Here is a 15299-nt window from a genome sequence, read left to right on the forward strand (position 1 = left end):
ACCTTCAAAACGGCCTCCAAATTACTAGATATGCCACCTGAGGTACAAGTAGACATCGATAATTAAGATGGTTGTATTGAAGTTTACTTACGATCCGGAAAAAAAGTGAAATTTTCCGTTCATATCGGAGAGCTCCCCTCGCGATCTTGAACACGTTAAATTTCCGATCGTGTTTAATGTTTGAACGACGCGATTTCTTCTACATGCCCAGCGTACATTCGATGGTCCCCGTATCCCGAGTGCGATTCCGTTACCGAGAGCGCGCGCGATGCATCGATTATGATAATGAGTAGACTGGATCACGTTTGTAAATACATGTGCATTTCAAACGATAATAGGGAGTCGGGAACTAGCGCAGCTTTTATGGCGGGTACCAGTTCAAGATGGTTCCCGATTCCCTTTTACAGTTCGAAATGCACATGTATGTGTTTACAAACGTGACTCATTATCATAATCGATGCATCACGCGCGCTCGGTAACAGCAACTCCGCCTTAATTTTTCAAAATTGTCAGACAGTCCTGCCTCCAAATGCATTCATCCTCAATCCTCCAAAATCCTCCTCATCCCAAAACTTTGCACTCGTGTTTAAATGAAGGATAACCAACGCCAAATCCTTCAAAATCATCAGACAGTCCTGCCTCAAAATGCATTCATCCTCAATCCTCCAAAATCCTCTTGTGCTTCAATCACCATTCATCCTCAATCCTCCAAAATCCTCATGTGCTTCAATCACCATTCATCCTCAATCCTCCAGAATCCTCATTTGATTCAATCACCATTCATCCTCAATCCTCTAGAATCCTCCAAAACCGCCAGGAGGATTTTGGAGGAGTGAGGTGCGTTAGGGTTAATGTAAGTGTATGAAAGTAAGGCTTCTTTAGAAATAGGTAACATGTTTTCACTCACCAAAGTTTTGTTTATTCCCAATTAGTCCGAGTAACTTGGACCAGTAGGTCTAGTACTTGTTATCTATTTGTTAAGTAGGGTCCAAGTTACTCAGACTTCAATCTCATTATTTTATTTTTTTGGAAAGTTCTGCCTGTGACTTTTTCCAGGAGAGTTATTGTTTTGCTCTGTTATTTGCAGACTTTACTGATGATCTCCTGGATATTGTTTCTTCTCATCTGAGAAAGAGAAGCGCAACCTGTTCGACTAACTTTCCAACATAGAACATGCTGAACTGACAGACGCTCACAGTTTGTCTGGGTCTCGTGGGAAGTAGGTCTTCCCTGCTTTAATCTTATTGTGTGGGATTGTGTTTGCTGCAAGTGTTTGGGCCTTGAAGAGAAAGATCTCCATCCAAACCAACCCTGCAAACCTGTCTGCCAAGCTTTCAGCAGTGACGTTTCTGCTCGGCCAAGTAAAAGAAAGATGTCTAAGGGACCGGGCCGGGGTCAGAATCCCCACGGACTCAAACTGACCAGCTTGGACCAGATATGGGATGATCTCAAGGCCGGAATTCAACATGTGTACTCAAAGCATGGCATGCTGAAGAAACGATACATGGAACTTTACACGTATCCTTTTCAGAAGGAAGTTTAAATAGATGGCTTCCTGCAGCTACATTTGTAATGCATGTGATCCTTCCAGTTGTTTTTGTTTGTGAAAAGAAAGTTCAGTGAGGCCAGAAATGAATGTATAATGGAAGAAGAGTAGTGTAATGAAAGCTAGTACTGATTGGCCTAAATGATATACAATAACATATCAAGTAAATATTTAAACCAAGCATACCTCTAGAGTTTCAAAGCGTCACTGAATAAAGTCTGAGAGTATAAAGGTGAAAAAGTTCTTTGTTCCCAACAAATTTAGTAACATGCAAATGCAAACTTAGCCCATTCTCATCTGTTGTACGTACATTGTATTACATTGTATATTTTCCATGGTACATCCATAAAACGGAAGAAATGTTGCAACCTGATGCCACTTCCGCGATTGCTCTCAGTCCCAGATTCATGTCTTATCATCATTTTTGCAATGAATGACCATCATTGAGATGATGTATAAAGAAAAAAGTGGCGTCAGATTGCAACATTTTTCCCCATTAAGCTGTTGAATGCTCAGGTAGTTTGGAGCAGTTCAGGGAGAAATAGGTTAAGACGCGTCTGTTCAATCATGTATTTCAGCAAGAATTACTTTCTGTTGACAACATTATTTAAAGTCTGAAATCCCGAGTTCCTTCTTTAAATTCTCCAAAATCCTCCTCTTTGCACTCAACCATTGATCTGTTCTTTATGTACATCTCCAAAGTCCTCCAAAAAGTCCCGGAGGATTTTTAAGCATCTTGAACGTTTTAGGTTTAGAGACCACAAGGTATTGTTTACTTTATAAATATACCTGCTGTGCTGTTTATTAGTATCAGCCTAAGATCCCATTTTTCAGTTAATCCTTAACCAATGTTCTTCATTAGTCATGTGTACAACTACTGTACCAATGTACACCAGCTGCAGCAGGCACGGAGCTCATCAGCCAAGAGCAAGAAAGGTCCCGCCCAGGGAGGGGCACAGTTCGTAGGTCTGGAGCTCTACAAACGATTGAAAGACTTCCTCAAGACGTATCTGGTCAACCTACTCAAGGTTTGTATCAATTCAAATTGCGACCTCCTGTGTAAAAGAAAACCTTCAAAACAAGGCCGGGCCACCAACATTTCCATGAGGCAAGAATGAGGTCCTGAGTATTTCACCAAGTTTCAGATCTCGAAAATTAATTTCAGATGGTTTTTGTCATACTTTTGAACCAGACAGTGGAGTGTGATGAATGAAACTCTGCATACTCTAGCCTGACACATGTCCAACAAAAAACCAAAAAACAAAAACCCTGAATCGTTTTGTGGTCTGGGGGCAAGAATTACAGAGAATGTATAAAAAATAGAGACTGGTGAACACATGAGTCTTTAGACACAGTTTACTTGTGTGGAGGGGAATCTCACATGCAGTGTCAAATTCCTTCAACCTCTTAGAATGTACTCATCGTACAAAATTTGACTGATCATATTTTAATCGACCAAGTATGTACAGTAGATGGTGGAAAAAATATATGTAACCATGATTTCATACTGCTTACATACTGGTACAACTACAAAGTGTTGTTTCATGTGCAATATTTGCTGGACCCGAATATCAATCATATTATCCTCAGACTGGCCGAGTCACTGACTGACAGACTGAATGACTAACAGACAGACAGACAGACAGACTGAGTATAATTAAAGTTGTACACTTTGACTCTCAGGTCTATCTCAACTCGGCAAACCTAGCTTTGTTTTTGAAGTTCATCAGTGACCCTCCTCACTAGTCTCTAACCATTTTATTTCAGGATGGTTCTGATCTGATGGATGAGAGTGTTCTGACTTTCTACACGAAGCAATGGGAGGACTACCAATTCTCCAGCAAGGTCCTGGATGGTGTGTGCGCTTACCTCAACAGACACTGGGTGCGAAGGGAATGTGATGAGGGACGCAAGGGCATCTATGAGATATACTCGGTGAGTCAATCATGTTGCAAATTGAGTCGTAATGAAGTCATTCACAACTCAGTCGCACATAACAGGTGATCAGCACAATGACAAAGTAATGCCTTACAGTCGTAGATTATGTTAGCTTCTCATGAACTTGTTACTGGATGACTTTTGCTTGACCTTAGCTTCAGTTTTAATTGACTTGTGATTATATGATTAAACCCTTTGGTCACTGTAGCGCCCGAAACCACCTTGCCTATTACTCACTGTTGTGCCCGAAACCACCTTGCCTATTACTCACTGTTGCGCCCGAAACCGATTCTTTAGGGAATAAACACAATTTAATACAATGTAGTACAAGTGTTAATGGTTAATTGTGATTGACTTGTGATCGACCTCTGATAACTTTTTTCTAACTTAGCCAGTTTGTAAGTTTCTTTCATGTTATAGTGGATTGAAAATGTAAAATATTTGGATGGTATTATAGACGTTTCTTTAATTTTCCTTCCAGCTTGCTCTTGTGACCTGGAGAGAGCACTTATTCCGACCACTCAACAAACAGGTGTGTTCCTATGAGGAATCCTTGAAATATGTAATTGCTACCTGTAAACAGTGGATTACCCAAACATTTCAAAGCAGTGAACTTGAGGCCTACTGATCTTGTATGTTGTACATTTGAAAACTGTTGAATGATTTTTTAGCTGGTTACTCGTAAACTAACGTAAGAAGTAAGGGTTATACACAGCGCCGTCGTCCGCCCCGAGCATCAGGCCATAGTACCAACTAGGGGGCCCACTACCATAAAAAAATACAAAAGTGCATATGTTTGCCTTTTGCCATGGGGGGGGGGGGAGGACAATTGCTCGTCAAGGGGGGTCCGGCCCCACCAGGGTCCCTATGATTTACATTGAAAAAGATACAGATACACGCATTTTACGCATGAAGTAACTTTTGCATCTTTGTTTGCAGGTCACAAATGCCGTGCTGAAACTAATTGAGAGAGAGCGACACGGTGAACCAATCAACACAAGACTAGTCAGTGGGGTCATACAATGTTATGGTAGGTCAAAGTAGAATGGTACCCATAGGTACCTTAGCCTGTTTTAGTCTCTCACTACACAATGAACACAAATCTATTGAAAATGCCCACAAGGAAAGGTATCACAATGTACTTTATCACAGTCTGGAGGCATGTAATGTATTGCACCTGAATCATGTTTGTGTCTGGACCATTGTCATTTAGTTGAGCTTGGTTTGAACGAGGATGAGGTGACGAGCCGAGGCCCTACGCTGAGCGTCTACAAGGAATCCTTTGAGAGTCAGTTCCTGTCTGAGACAGAATGCTTCTACATGACAGAGAGCACTGACTTCCTGCAACAGAACCCTGTCACTGAATACATGAAAAAGGTTAGCGAAAGAAGACATTAGTTCCTTCTGTTTTACTCCATTAATATGAACAAGAAGACTTAATGGTGTTCTAATGTAATGTGAGTCACACACCTTTTTACATTGGAAAGGAATGAAGTCCGAAGCGTGACAATGGATTTGGATTACACAGGGGGAAATTATGGTCAGACATTCTACTAACCATTTTTTCCCCAAACAATGTTGTTTGCATTTTAAGTGCGTACGATAGCTCAGAATCAATTGTGCTCAGGTATCGTTGTCTGAGCCGTTGTGGCTAATTTTAACCAGCCATTTCATTCCCATATCATTGCTAAACTATCTTCTCCTTGCCTCAGGCTGAGTATCGCTTGATGGAGGAGAGACGTCGGGTCCAGGTGTACCTTCACGAGAGCACCCACGATGAGCTGGCCAAACGCTGCGAACGGGTCCTCATTGAGAAACATCTAGACATCTTCCATTCGGAGTTCCAAAACTTACTAGACTCAGACAAGAATGAAGGTGAATGCACATAACTTCACACATTTCTTGTCTCTTGTTCTCTTGATGCCTTTCTGGGTTTGGAAAACTACTTATTACATATTGTGTGCTGAATTTTCACCAAAAACATAATAGCATTCATAGGTGGCGCAAGTTCAACACTTCAGGATTGATTTGTTGTGGCATCATAAAAAAATTACCCAATGGACAAAGGAAAGCTGGTTATGTTAGAAGCGTATCAAAACATTGAATAAGTTCTGCAGAGTGGACATTGGAGCTGTAGTTCACAAGTCTCTGGTTCATGTTTTTACAATCAAACTAGTACTCATTCCTTGGTCGTCGTTGGCTATTTTTGACTTGCAGACCTAGCTAGAATGTACAATCTGGTGTCTCGTGTCCCCAACGGTTTGAATGAGTTGATGACGCTACTTGAGCAACACATCTACAACCAGGGCCTTTCGGCAATTGAGAAGTGTGGTGACGCTGCATTATCGGTAAGTCTTTGGAATTCAGTAGGCTTTAGTAAACGGTCATTGCCACTATCATTCTGCCATTATCTTTACGTCTAATGTGGTAGCCATTTTTGATACGTATCTTCTTGAATCTTCCAAAATCCACATCTCTGCTAGAAACCAAAAATACTTTTTATATGTAAAGTACCGATAGAAGTGTCCAGAAAAAGTGAAATATGATGCCCATCAATGAAAGGGTTAAGCTGTCCTCAATCACAATTTTTTTTTTGTCAGAGGACGACAAACAAGTTTGAAAATGTAAGGAATTCTGTTTGTTGTTTTGCAGGACCCCAAAATGTACGTGCAGACCATCTTAGATGTGCATAGGAAATACAATGCCTTAGTGTTGACGTCATTCAATAATGACTCTGGATTTGTGGCTGCTCTTGACAAGGTAAGATCAACGACAAATGAAAGGTACCTTGTGAGTAGCATTAAAGGATAGTTACATATAGACCTTTTGCATGGCAGCCATCTTAAGGGGGCTTTTTCTGTTATTTAAAACGTTCCTATTGTTTGATCAGTCACAGACAGTCAAAAGTTTCTTCCACTTCCCCTGCCATGCAATTGTATACAGACTAGTTAAACAAATCTCGCATTCGTTTAAACACAGCTGGCATATCAATCACCTTCTTTCAAGGCATGGCTATATCAAATTGAGAAGGGAATTTGTAACTGTTCAAAACAGTCACCTGATTGATTTTGACTGCTGTGATGGCGCAGCTGAACTTGTCAGCCAGAGAGGGAGGGTTCATTAACAAACGGTGGGCTTATGTGTATTATTGCAGGGCAGAAGCACTGCACCTCCCAAATTTCTACCGTGATCAAGACTGTAATGGAGAAGGGAAGAATTAATGGAGAGAATAATTGGTATATTTGTGTGCCTATGACTCCATACACAAGTACACGCTCAATCGTTTGTAAAGAGGGAGTTGGGAGGGACTTGAATGTGGCACACGAAGACAATATGAGTTTGTGCACTTGCAGAATAAGATTAAAAGTAAGACAAGATAAGTCTTAGTATCTTTCCACCATGCAAACCTTCAAATCTCAAAGATTAATAGTGCGTACTTTGTGCCATATGCATGTGAACCAGTACATGCCTACAACGTGTCTCCCCCACAGAGCCTTTCCGAGTTGTCATGGAGTGCCATCTACTCTTCATGTACAGTCTCCATAATCAGTGACATATTTTCATTTTTTCTCATTTCAGGCCTGTGGGCGATTCATCAACAGCAACGCCGTGACCAAGATGGCCAATTCCTCCAGTAAGTCTCCCGAGCTGCTGGCCAGGTACTGCGACTCGCTCCTCAAGAAAAGCTCCAAGAATCCTGAAGAGGCGGAGCTTGAAGACACACTCAACCAAGTGGTGAGTGGTCATTCCTTCTACAGAGACTTGAGAACCATTAAGGCCACAGCAGTTACACAGGTTGCCTTATAAAGTGTGGGACAGGAAATTCAGTTTTTAAATCTAAACCTTTTGGTATTTTTGTGAGGAACTTTTGTGATCTTCCAAAGTCTACCATTGTGCAGAATGGGACATTCTGTGATCTTAACCTTCAAGCAGGACTACTTTCTCCAGTTCCTCATCCTTTAGAGATAAGAACAAAAGATATTTAGCTAAAAAACCTTATGTTTTAACACATTTTTAAATTGATTCCAAAATGGTTTTAAAATATAATGGGCCCTATGACATCCCCAAAACTTCCCTGTAGATAGGATTTCGCTGGCTTTGTTTGACACATCTTACCAAAAAAAGAATTTGAAGGTTGTACATTTTCCTTCTGTCTTCGTAGATGGTAGTGTTCAAATACATTGATGACAAGGACGTGTTCCAGAAGTTTTACTCCAAGCTGTTGGCTAAGCGACTGGTGCATCACAACTCAGCCAGTGATGACGCCGAAGCTAGCATGATCTCCAAACTCAAGGTATGACCCCCGTTTGTCTCAAGGCATTAGGCTTGGAAAAACCCTCAAGAGAGTAAAGGTTGAAAGGCCAGTTAGAATTTCATGTCCATGATTGGATGTCCCAGATTTGAATCTGAACTTTGAGCCCTAACCGTGATGCAAGAAACCAAATGGTTAATGAGTGTTGACCATGCACAGTCCAGATTGCTCATGTTCTTAAATTATTTTGATTCCCCTTTGCTTTGATTAAAGAGGCCAATCACATACCTTCTCTTGTTTTATCGTGATTATTAACCATTCCAACCCCACAGCAAGCATGTGGCTTTGAGTACACCTCCAAGCTCCAGCGGATGTTCCAAGACATCGGCGTCAGCAAGGATCTCAACGAACACTTCAAGTTACACCTGTCAAGCAGTGAGCCCCTGGACATTGACTTCAGTATCCAGGTTCTGTGCTCAGGCTCCTGGCCTTACCAGCAGAGCTGTACCTTCAATCTACCCAGCGAGGTGAGAACATTGGGATGGGATCATGCCAAACCGATGTATCCCAAAGATTTGAATTAAGCACATCAAAAGCTCAAAGTTTGAATCAGTTAGTTGTGTTGGAATGGCTCCAGAGTCTAGTCAATCAAAAATGTAGTGACGTGAGTCGTTCCTAATACTATTTGGTTCGGCACCAATCTGCAACGCCATCCTGAAATGTATGTTAAAGAGCTTCAGTGAAAAAAATCGGCACAGATTTGTAAGGCTTTAGGAGATTCATCATAGATTATGTGTACAGTACCACCTGAATGGTACAGATAAGTGCACATCATGTGCGTGGGATCTGTTGCATGTACATGATATGACCTTCGCTTGATCCTTCGATGCCATTTTTTTTTAACATTGATGTCCTGAAACACACATGCCTAAACCTGTATCTTGTTGATTTGGGAGACTCTATATATCTTTGATTTCCAGAGATATTTGGTATTAACCATGACACTCCTTTCTGTCATACAGTGTGTTTCTGATTTTTCTCGTTTGATTGCTTATTCCTAGTTGGAGCGTAGTTTCCAGCGATTCACCACGTTCTATGCAGGTCAGCACAGCGGAAGGAAACTCATGTGGGTCTTCCAAATGTCTAAAGGAGAACTGGTCACAAACTGCTTCAAGAATAGATACACACTACAGGTGAGGCAAACAGGGAACGAGAACTGAGTCGTACTCGAGCCAGTCACAAGTCACATCCGGTCACAAGTAAAGTCACAGGTTGCTTGAGATGAACGATGATAAAAACTGTTCAGTTGAGTAGCTTGTGGCTTGACTTGGGACTGGATGACTTGTGATACATTGTGATTGAGTTGTGACGACTTGTTTGTGATTGAGTTGTGATGACATGGGATGGAGTTGTGATTGAGTTGTGATGACATGTGATGGAGTTGTGATTGAGTTGTGATGACTTGTGATTGAGTTGTGATGACTTGTGATGACATGGGATGGAGTTGTGATTGAGATGTTATGACTTGTGATTGAGCTGTGATGACATGTGATTAAGTTGTGAAGGACTTGTGATGACTCATGATTTCCAGATTACAACTGACAAAGTTTATTCCATCCCACATTGTCCAATACTATCAATATGAGTCCAATGTTGCTGGAGGTTTTTAGACTCTGTTGCATTGGCCCTATCAGGATTCTGGGACAGATATTAGTTCACATTATTGTTACCATTTCAAACTTTTCGAATGTTTATTTTTCTTTCCTGGTATTTTCTGCAGGCGTCCACATTTCAGATGTCGGTGTTGCTACAGTTCAACGTGTCTGACACATACACGATACAGCAACTACAGGATAACACACAAATCAAAATGGTACACATCCAAGTTAAATATTTCCAAACTTCAGTGGTAGACTAGCTATTTTCAAATCTTTGGCTCGATGAATATAATAAGTTTTGTTCAGTAGGGCAGATGTGATTGTTTCAATCAGCCAGAAGTAAAGAGTGCAATTGAGAATTTACAGGTTTTGAAATTTTTGACGTTTTACCAGAATAACAGTCTCAATAATCACAAATTTTGGGTGAAGTTTGATTTTTGGCTTAGTATCCTGTCTGAAGGTATTTATATTGAAAAAAAGAAATAAGTGATTGACATTATGCTCAAACTTTGATAATTAAGAGAAGTGAGAAGTAGAAATTCAGTAGAGGAGTTTACTAGTGAGGCAGTACGACTAAAGAAATACTTAGGAAATACATCATTGTATAAACCCTTACAAAACAAAGTATATATGGATGAGAAGGGGCCATGAATTGTGTGGAGCTGAGGAACTCATATGATAGTACCTGAACCAATCATTTGTTCTGAACCTTACTTTGTTTTATTTGCCAACAGGACACGCTGATTCAAGTTGTACAGATTTTAGTGAAAGTTAAACTCTTGGTAAGTTTTGACTTTCTTTGAAAAACATTTTTGCTTGTGGAGTTTGAAGTGAACAATATGAAATACAGATAGCACCTTTAGGGAATTTTTTAAAATTTTGCCATTTTGGTTTTTTGATTGAACAGGAATGCGATGAAAGTGAAGATGACATCAAACCCACGTCAGAACTCAGGCTGTTTATTGGATACAAAAAGTGAGTGCTTCTTTTGTTTGTAATGAGTTTTTTAACCTTCGGAATATCGATCACTTCTATGCCCTCATCAGAGAAAAACAAATCATTGGAAGAACTGATTCAATCGAGAATGATTTAATCCTGATCAACAGAGTCACCCATCAGGAGTCATAAAACTTGTAACGAGAGGACACAAGAAGCCATTGCAGTAATGGACTCCATTTAGTAGCAATAGAGGGCGTTAGTGTGATCTTACCTCGACAGAGCTAAGGCCACATTGAAAGGAATGTATATTGTGTCATTACTCTTTCTGTCTTTCTTAAACTGATTAAAAAAACCCAGAAAAAAGCCTTCATATTTTTGTGATTGAAATTATTTTCTCTGTAGTAAGAAGTTTCGCGTCAATATCAACGTTCCCATGAAAGCTGAGCAGAGGCAGGAACAGGAATCGACCCACAAGCACATTGAAGAGGATCGCAAGTTACTCATACAGGTACAGAAAGCACTCAATGACTCAAACTTGAGATGTGAACCCGTAACCGTTGTTTACCACACTAGGGGGCATTTTCTTAACAGTTAGCAGAAAAGTTATGAAATACCTGTCTTGGGTTCTTCTCAGGACCACACTTTTCTTTAAGAGGTGTGCATGTAAACTTCACATGGAGTATCTGCAAATTTTAGTTATCATTTCCACCGTGCAAAACCCTTATTCACATCCATCAATTATTTGCTGTATATGTCAACTTTCAATCAAATGCCAACGTATGAAGATCTTAAAGTGTATTCAGGGCATATTATTGAGCAGATCTTGCCAAATTGTAACGAGGCCTAAAGACCGGACCTGGTTAAATCAAAGGGTGTTTCCCTTTTTCCCTTCAAGGATATTGTTATCGCATCAGCAACTGTACTACATTGTATTACATTGTATTTATTCTAATGAACCCATAAAACCATAGAGCACTTGTGTGGTTTGGGGCAGTACAGGGAGTAATAGGAAGGGTGGTTTGGGGCAGCTCAGGGACTACCAGGTTAAAAATTCAAGAATTGACTGATTATTGTTTTTTTCTGTTGATGTCACTTTCAGGCTGCCATTGTGAGAATAATGAAGATGCGTAAGGCCCTGAGACACCAGCAGCTACTTGGTGAAGTTCTGAACCAGCTGTCGAGCCGATTCAAGCCCAGAGTGCCTGTCATCAAGGTGAGGCTTGAGGTCCAAATCTTAAGAAGGTGTTTTCAGGAATTTAGGGGAAGAGATTCAGTTTCCAGGAGTAAAGAGCAATTCAGTATAGTGCCAGCAAGCGAACTTTCATGTTCCGAATATCCTAGAGTTTATTATTTGTGTGGCACTTACTTACCACACAAAAACAAAAATTGTTTTTAAAGCCTTGTTAATAAAATTATTATCCACGGACAAAATTCTGTTCAATTGTGTTTTCCCAAACATATTGATCCTTGTAAAACATAAGAAAATGCTTGCCATTTGGTATCACATATCAAAACTATGCCTGTTTTCCCCCTTTCTTTTACTGCAGAAATGTATTGACATCCTAATAGAGAAGGAATACCTAGAGAGAGTGGACGGAGAGAAAGACATGTACAGTTACCTAGCGTAGCCCACCCTGGCCCCTCATTACCCCATACCGCACCCCCACACACCTGCAGTGCACCCCTCCTGCCAAATAAGGTACACAAGTAGCTCATCCAGCTGAGTATCAGACTGGTGCTGTGGCACATCTAAGGTGAAGCTGCCATCCTGCAGCGACTTCCAGAGACTTTGTCATTAGTTTTTGTCTTCAGTGGACGGGAGAGTATCCGTCATTGCACCAACAGCAGTATCTGAGTGTCCCCAGGGCAATTTGAATGGGAGTGCTACAGCAAATTAGCCGTCAGACCACTCCGCGCTGGAAGGCGGAAGGCAGCCAGGGGTTTCTTCCAGTTGCCTAGCTGCTGAAGAATCATAAGCAAGGGGGATTCTAACAGAAAGGAATAATAAGGGGTTTGGGAGGCGAAGTGTCCCCCCCCCCCCCACACCCACCCACCCTTTAGTGGTGCCCCTGAGTATCTGTGAGTCACTTGAGGATTGCTGTTGTCATCACGGAAGAGACTCAAGAATTGATGAGGCAGATGCCACCTTCATAGTAAATATCTGTGTCCTCTCTGATGTGAGAAACACTGTAGTTCACTTCAGCCATCCTGAAAAATCCGGGAGTGATTTTACAGAGTTTAACCTCAAACTGCTGTCATATACATCATCATTAAGCTTAAAAAAAATAGAAATAAATTTCAAAATTCCGTGCTAGATAAATTTGGATAAACCTTCTTGTGCAATCCCTCGTATTCCTTCCCCAGGACCACAGGGTACTACGGCTAGCCTAAACTAAGAACTCCATTTCTTGACATGTGATCAGTTGTGATGTACTCGTATTCAGTGCAAATGATAGCTCGCTGAGCTAAAGCCAAAATGTTTTGGTTTAAATTCACTGATGTGAAATTACAGCTCGAGTCACTAATGCAGTCACAATCAACCCTGGTGTTTTGCTTTATTTAGATTTAAGTTTTTCAATTTTCAAAATGGTCATTCCCGTGAAATGTTCAATCTTCCCCCCTTTTATTAAGTAGAATTAATGTTGTGATTAAGACTACTTTTTCGGTATGGCTGGTTTGCTCAAATGCTTGTGCCTTATGCAGTTATTATTTACCTCTTCCGAAATTCTACAGGGACTTGTTTTCGAGAAGCAGTGCTAATCAAGTGTCTTTTTGTTTGGGAAATGTAGTGTGTATTTGCATACTTGGCATGAAACCAATTTAGAATCACATCTTTATCTTTACTTGATGGTATTGTCTGGTAAATATATTCCTTTCATTACAACTACCCTTAGTAAGTTAAACACTTTGGTTACTCCATTTTTGCAAAGCTTGCATATTCATTAGTCAGGAATAGGCCAACCAATCACAGAGCCTGTTAAACAAATTGCTCATTGTAAATGGTTTGCGATGGATCCATCAAAGCCCTTGATTGGACTCATTTGTTTTTACAATTACAAGCCATTTTGTGTGCACTTCACTCATCCTAACATGTAGCATGTCCAAATTTCACCTTAGCATTTGCTAAATGGTTTGATTTAATTGTCGGTGCTATTTCTTACGTCAATGTATAAAAAAGTACCGAAGTTGTCCTCAAGATAGCACTCTTAAGTCCTTGCATTCAGAGATGCAGAAACAAGATGACGGAAGATGTTTGTTGATTCACCATATGAAGTCACTATCACTGACAGAGACATGATTAAGAGAAGAACAAAGGTTTTAACTCAACATTTTCTCTTATCTGTGTTGCTCAGAGCATGTTGACTGAAAAATTCCAGTTTACTTTACAGCTTTAGTTCTTAGAAGAACAACCTCTTCTTTTGACAGATACATGAAGTAACTTCACTTTGTGTTTTTCACAAATTTCTCCAAGGTTGTACTCACACAAATCCTCCAATGGCATGTAACAACATACCTGTATATAAAATGTACATGTACATTACCTTATGTTTTAGAATTGCCACATGTCAACTTAAGCTACGAGTCTCGAAATGGTATTCCTGATTGTGTACATATTATAAATAAGAAGGTTTTACACAGTAGACACACTTTTCCTATGGGCATATACCAAACCGTGCAAGAAATGTTAATCAGTGGACGTCGTAAAGTACCATTAATTAATGTGCCTACTTCAAAGGCTCCACCAGTTTGCATTCGTTAGGTACGTAATAACACGGTAAAGACAGACTTGAAACTAATTGTGGTCACTTCAAGGTTTTAGTTATAGTCGACTGTTTTACAAGTTGGCTTATTAATGAGAGGTCAAGACAGTGCAAGGGGATTCCCCACCGTTTTTGAAGAAAAAAACTTTGTTTGCGTCTGATTGTCAGTAATAAACAGATGATTACAAGACAACTACCGTCTCTCAAACAAGCACACCAATGTTTTAACCTCTGGTTTAAGTGGGGCATTGCTGGTCACATAGGAAAGGGCAGAGACAGGTTAACGTGAAGGCACTTAAAAAGAAAACTGTGAATTTGGTTTGTTTTGGGAAGTTAAATAACTTTTATACTGGATGAATTGATAAGTTGGACAAAGGAGCACTGTTCTTCGCAAAAGGTCTGGCGTATGATAATTAAAACCTTATTTAATTGATCCGATAATGCATTTGTTCTCCTTTTTTGACGAGATTTTTTTGTTAATACTAGTTATGACTGTAATAATTCTCATTAATATGTGTCATGTAGCTATGTGGAATTGTAAATTCTGCAATCATATTGCACAGTCTGTATTAAAATTTTGAATGAAGTTACATATTGCAATGCGCTTTCAGTTGTTTTTCATTTGATTTAATTTTGGGTTTTTTATTTTTATTTTTTTCCTTGCAACATAAATTTAGGTCCAATTAAATTTTATGCTCCGGACGAGCTATGTAACTAAAATCACAAAAAGGTATTTTTTATTTACTTGATGTAATAATAATAATTTTGTTTGTAGATCTCAATATTTATTTCCTCCTTTTCTTTAATAATTCAATTAACTATCAAACCACACAGATTGCGCCCTACGTCTTGACAATTTATTCATATTGAAAAGATCTCAAACTTTAAGAAGTAAACTATGCAGTGGTTCTCAAAACGAAATTTTAAGGTTTGCTCTATTTTTAAGTAAACTTTTTTTTTCAATTTTGTACGTCTTGACTCCTCTGAAAAGCTTTTAAATTTCGATAGCTAGATAATTAGCAATTGTTATAATTAAAAACACAAAATGCCTGCTTTATTTGCGCTTACTTCTACATGTAAAAGTTTTTGTTTTTATGACCCATTCAAAAGTTTTATAACTTTGAACAGAATAACCCCAACAAAACATCACTTTTGTTGAAATTCGAAACTGGCATACTTTATGATGAAATTTAGCAACAGGGTGA

At 39.7% G+C, this 15299-nt stretch overlaps 1 protein-coding gene across 1 annotated transcript; it reads left to right on the forward strand.

Annotated features, from left to right (window-relative positions):
* Window positions 1–1090: 1090 nt before the first annotated feature.
* On the forward strand, window positions 1091–14694 carry LOC119745706 (cullin-1-like). The gene is made up of 19 exons (XM_038222247.1): window positions 1091–1518; window positions 2409–2574; window positions 3314–3481; window positions 3966–4016; window positions 4424–4514; window positions 4698–4861; window positions 5197–5359; window positions 5702–5832; window positions 6137–6244; window positions 7064–7219; window positions 7647–7778; window positions 8069–8263; window positions 8798–8929; window positions 9517–9609; window positions 10129–10176; window positions 10302–10369; window positions 10736–10841; window positions 11433–11546; window positions 11881–14694. The coding sequence occupies exons 1-19, from the start codon at window positions 1373–1375 to the stop codon at window positions 11959–11961; spliced, it is 2313 nt and encodes a 770-aa protein (XP_038078175.1). The 5' UTR covers window positions 1091–1372; the 3' UTR covers window positions 11962–14694.
* Window positions 14695–15299: the final 605 nt, after the last annotated feature.

Source organism: Patiria miniata, unplaced genomic scaffold (assembly GCF_015706575.1).
Source record: "Patiria miniata isolate m_02_andy unplaced genomic scaffold, ASM1570657v1 HiC_scaffold_7, whole genome shotgun sequence".
Lineage (NCBI taxonomy): Eukaryota > Metazoa > Echinodermata > Asteroidea > Valvatida > Asterinidae > Patiria > Patiria miniata.

Coding starts and splice junctions, on each gene's coding strand:
- LOC119745706 (XM_038222247.1), top strand. CDS start 1,373: ATGTCTAAGGGACCGGGCCGGGGTCAGAATCCCCACGGACTCAAACTG. Junction 5,360..5,701: donor AGACTCAGACAAGAATGAAG/GTGAATGCACAT, acceptor TTTGACTTGCAG/ACCTAGCTAGAATGTACAAT. Junction 6,245..7,063: donor TTGTGGCTGCTCTTGACAAG/GTAAGATCAACG, acceptor TTCTCATTTCAG/GCCTGTGGGCGATTCATCAA.